Genomic DNA, 3,571 nt, shown 5'->3' with positions numbered 1-3,571 from the left:
GCTCGAGCTGTTTGGAGAAACTAGCTTTCATAGTTCCATTTGAAGTGACATTTGGCATTTTAATATCGATAGACTAATCATTACAATTTCTGCTGTCACTGATGTATTTACATCTGTGATTTGGATCCATGTTGTCGACATTACCACGTGAATCAACAACGGCTCTACGGTTCACAAAACCATGTTGCGCACATTAAAGATGTGAGCAATTATTTCTTTTTTTCAAGATCAAAATAAAGATATTTGTGCCATCAAAATAGCAAAAAGAAGGTATTTCATGGTAAGTAAAAAAATTAATCCACAATTAATCAAATGCACCACTATATGTGCTACATTGTTGTGATACGGAGTTACCGAACTGTCAAAATTACAATGCATAACTTTCTTGAATTCCACGTAAATAATAGAATGTAAACAAACACACATATTTCCATACAGTATACATCCAACCATCAAAACGAATAAATAATAGGTGGGGAGTTGAAAATTAAATTTTACTTATTTAACCTGCGTCTAGTAGAGGAGAAGAGTTGAGGAGACTGAAAATTAAATTTTACTTACTGAGTCTGATCCTAGTGGAGGAGAAGAGGTGAAAATTAAATTTTACCTACTTAGGCTAAGGCTAGTAGAAGAGAAGAGTTGTGAGAAGAAAAATAAAATTTTACCTACTTGGGCTGTACGTGCTTAGTAGAAGACAAGAGTTGGGGGAGAATAAAAATTAAATTTCACCTAATTGGGCTGCGCCTAGTAGATGAGAAGAGTTAGGGATGGTGAAGGTTGGAGTCTAGTAGATGATCTTGAGGTGATTAGAGTGAAGAGATCGAACTATGGAGAGAAAGGGTTCACATTTTTCCTATGGCAAAGGCCTAGTGAGAGAAGTTATAAGACAAGGTTAAAGAATTTAAATATCTCGCAATAAGACATATGTGGAAATAAAAATCTTAATTGCTTATACTCAAGCAAAAACAAGGTACTTGAACTTCAAACAACAATATGTGATGAATAATACATGACCATGTGTGCGAATGTACTTGGGTTAGTCCCAAATAACATTAAATAAGCTAAAAATAGGTTTGACTTTTATATGTTTGTAGTAAAATACATTGATCGGTTCATTAATAAACAAATCTTGTCGTCAGTCCAAAATATGTTCCTTCAAGCACCAACCACTAACACATTTATTATTTACGAAAAATTACAATATGTTTGCTTATTTATGATATTGGTGCACTATAATTCATGTGGTGCAGCAAAGACGCTGCTTCGGGTAGAGTTGAAGTTATTTTATATATAATTACTCGTTAAATTCCAATATGATATTGAATTGAAAGGAATGAGTTTAAGTATTGGAGGCGCAGATAATCTGAACAAATTTTTTTTTTTTTTTTGCTTTATGGTTTTCCTTTTATCGCCCGAAGCAACAAGTTATCGGCACACATCATTGACTAGATTTTGTGCTCCATCCTACCTTCCAAACTTGGACTAAACTTTATTTCCCTACAATTCATCCTACCAAACAATGGAAACATATTTATATTATATCAAAATAACAATTTAACCACTAATAACGATACCGATTAAAGTAAATCATGAGAAGGATAAAACATGTATGCAGGCAACGGTGGTATATACACAGCTAGACTATATAATTGTTCAACGGCATGCACGTGATTATGTTTCTAATAGGAGAATATCGAAACCAAACTCTACAATTGTAGTTCCAATTAATGGACTTGGTTTGGTTTATTGACGTTTGGGTTCAAAATTAGAATTGACTCACTTTATATTTGTGATAGAACCATGCATGCATGCAATTTAATTCGCAATACATGCCAAAGAAATCATGATTTAAAAAGAATGTTAAGTGTTATTGATTAATCATGTCTATAAATTCAAGAGTCTAAAGCGAACCAATATTATATATAAACATATCCGAGCATACTTTTTTTCAAAGAAAACTGAAAATATAAATTGCAAAAACTTATTATGAATTTCTTTATTAGCCAAAATGATTAAAGAGAACACATCAATGAATCACATATATAATCAATCATTCATGCTCCTTATTCTAGTACTCAAACAAGTAGGAAAGAAAAACAATGGAGCTTTGTCTTAATTTGGTCTGGTTCTGTTTTAGTTGTTTGTCCAAAACTATCCTTGAAGATTTTTTATCACGTTCTTGTCAACTTGGAACGCCTTCGTAAGAACATCGATGGAAATTGGTGGTTCAGAGCCAAAAACAGCATTTGCAATGGTGATGACTCCGGGATTCTGACTACTTAACCCGGCAAATGCAACAGCCTTGGTTTTTCCGGTATTGAATTGAAAATGAATTAGGCCTTCAGGGAACACAAACACATCTCCTGGATGCAATGTCTTGGTAAAACGCTTGTTCTTCTGGTCGGGATTTGCAGGATTCGAAGTCACAAACCCAACGAATAGACTTCCTTCGGTTACGACAAGAATTTCAGTGGCACGAGGATGCGTGTGAGGAGGGTTGAGCCCATATGGTGCATAATCAACTCGAACCAAAGAAATGCCCAAAGTGTTGAGTCCAGGTATTTGGTTTACATTAACCGGAGTAACACTTGAGCCCACTCGATTTGATGTGTCTCCAGGCTTGTTCAGACCACTGAAATAGAAATCATCTGCCGAAACCTTATTTGGGTTCTTGCAAATCTTCCCATTCACAAACACTGCAATCATACAAATAATTTTACATTAAATTTGCAAAATATGCAAGGATAAACCGAATTCTGACTAGTTAATAATGAAAATAAAATGGTATAAAGTTTCGAATCAGTTCATCAAAATAACCTCATAAAAAGCAAACATTATAACTTCGATATAGCTAAAAAAATGATATTATAACTAATTCATGAGAACGTGCATAAAATTAATTACCAGAAGCCTTTGCATCATCGACAGCGACACAAAAGTCTTGAAGAGGACTAGGATCAGATGCATACGCCAATGAACATATCAAAGTTACTAACAAAAAGCCTTGAAAGAAACGAATGGCCATCTTAATTAATATTGAAGCTAGCTAGATATATGTTAGGAATGGATTAATGCAATAGATTACTAGTGCCGCTGAGCTTGAGAAGTGGTTTCAAATGCACGAATTGTTGAGGTATTTATAGTTGAAATATTTGAACAAGTCGATTAATTTCCTTAATAAAAATAGGTTTGAAATTGTCCTGTTTTATTTAACTATAAAGTTGGATAACTTACCCAGTCTTAATTTGATCACTTTTGACTATGATTAATTAATTAATTTACATACACAGGTAGCATTGATCTATTAATTGTTTCGTTATTAAAATCTTATATCTAATCATAAGCAGCGACGCAAAAAAAGGTAGAAAACCAAGAATTATATATTTAGATATCGACCAAGTCAGTCAAATAGTAATTAATTGATTTATGTTTAATTAGTATATTTCGTTCTTCATGTTCTTAGAATATGTCTTTTAACAGTTTACTTGTTCCAAGTATATGTGCGTGTGTGCATATATATTTACCATAGTTCTTTAATTTCATAAAAAAACAATTTATTAATTCGCTGTTT

At 33.0% G+C, this 3,571-nt stretch overlaps 1 protein-coding gene across 1 annotated transcript; it reads right to left on the bottom strand.

The window, feature by feature from the left end:
* Window positions 1-2,012: 2,012 nt before the first annotated feature.
* LOC140967015 (germin-like protein subfamily 1 member 14) lies at window positions 2,013-3,171 on the bottom strand. The gene is made up of 2 exons (XM_073427349.1): window positions 2,905-3,171; window positions 2,013-2,696 (listed from the first exon to the last, which is right to left on the bottom strand). The coding sequence occupies exons 1-2, from the start codon at window positions 3,023-3,025 to the stop codon at window positions 2,152-2,154; spliced, it is 666 nt and encodes a 221-aa protein (XP_073283450.1). The 5' UTR covers window positions 3,026-3,171; the 3' UTR covers window positions 2,013-2,151.
* Between the last annotated feature and the right edge of the window lie 400 nt (window positions 3,172-3,571).

The sequence above is a fragment of the Primulina huaijiensis genome, unplaced genomic scaffold, assembly GCF_012295235.1.
Source record: "Primulina huaijiensis isolate GDHJ02 unplaced genomic scaffold, ASM1229523v2 scaffold21977, whole genome shotgun sequence".
In the NCBI taxonomy this organism is placed as follows: Eukaryota; Viridiplantae; Streptophyta; class Magnoliopsida; order Lamiales; family Gesneriaceae; genus Primulina; species Primulina huaijiensis.
The sequence above is the reverse complement of the archived record's forward strand: the minus strand, read 5'-3'. Positions and strand labels throughout refer to the sequence as shown.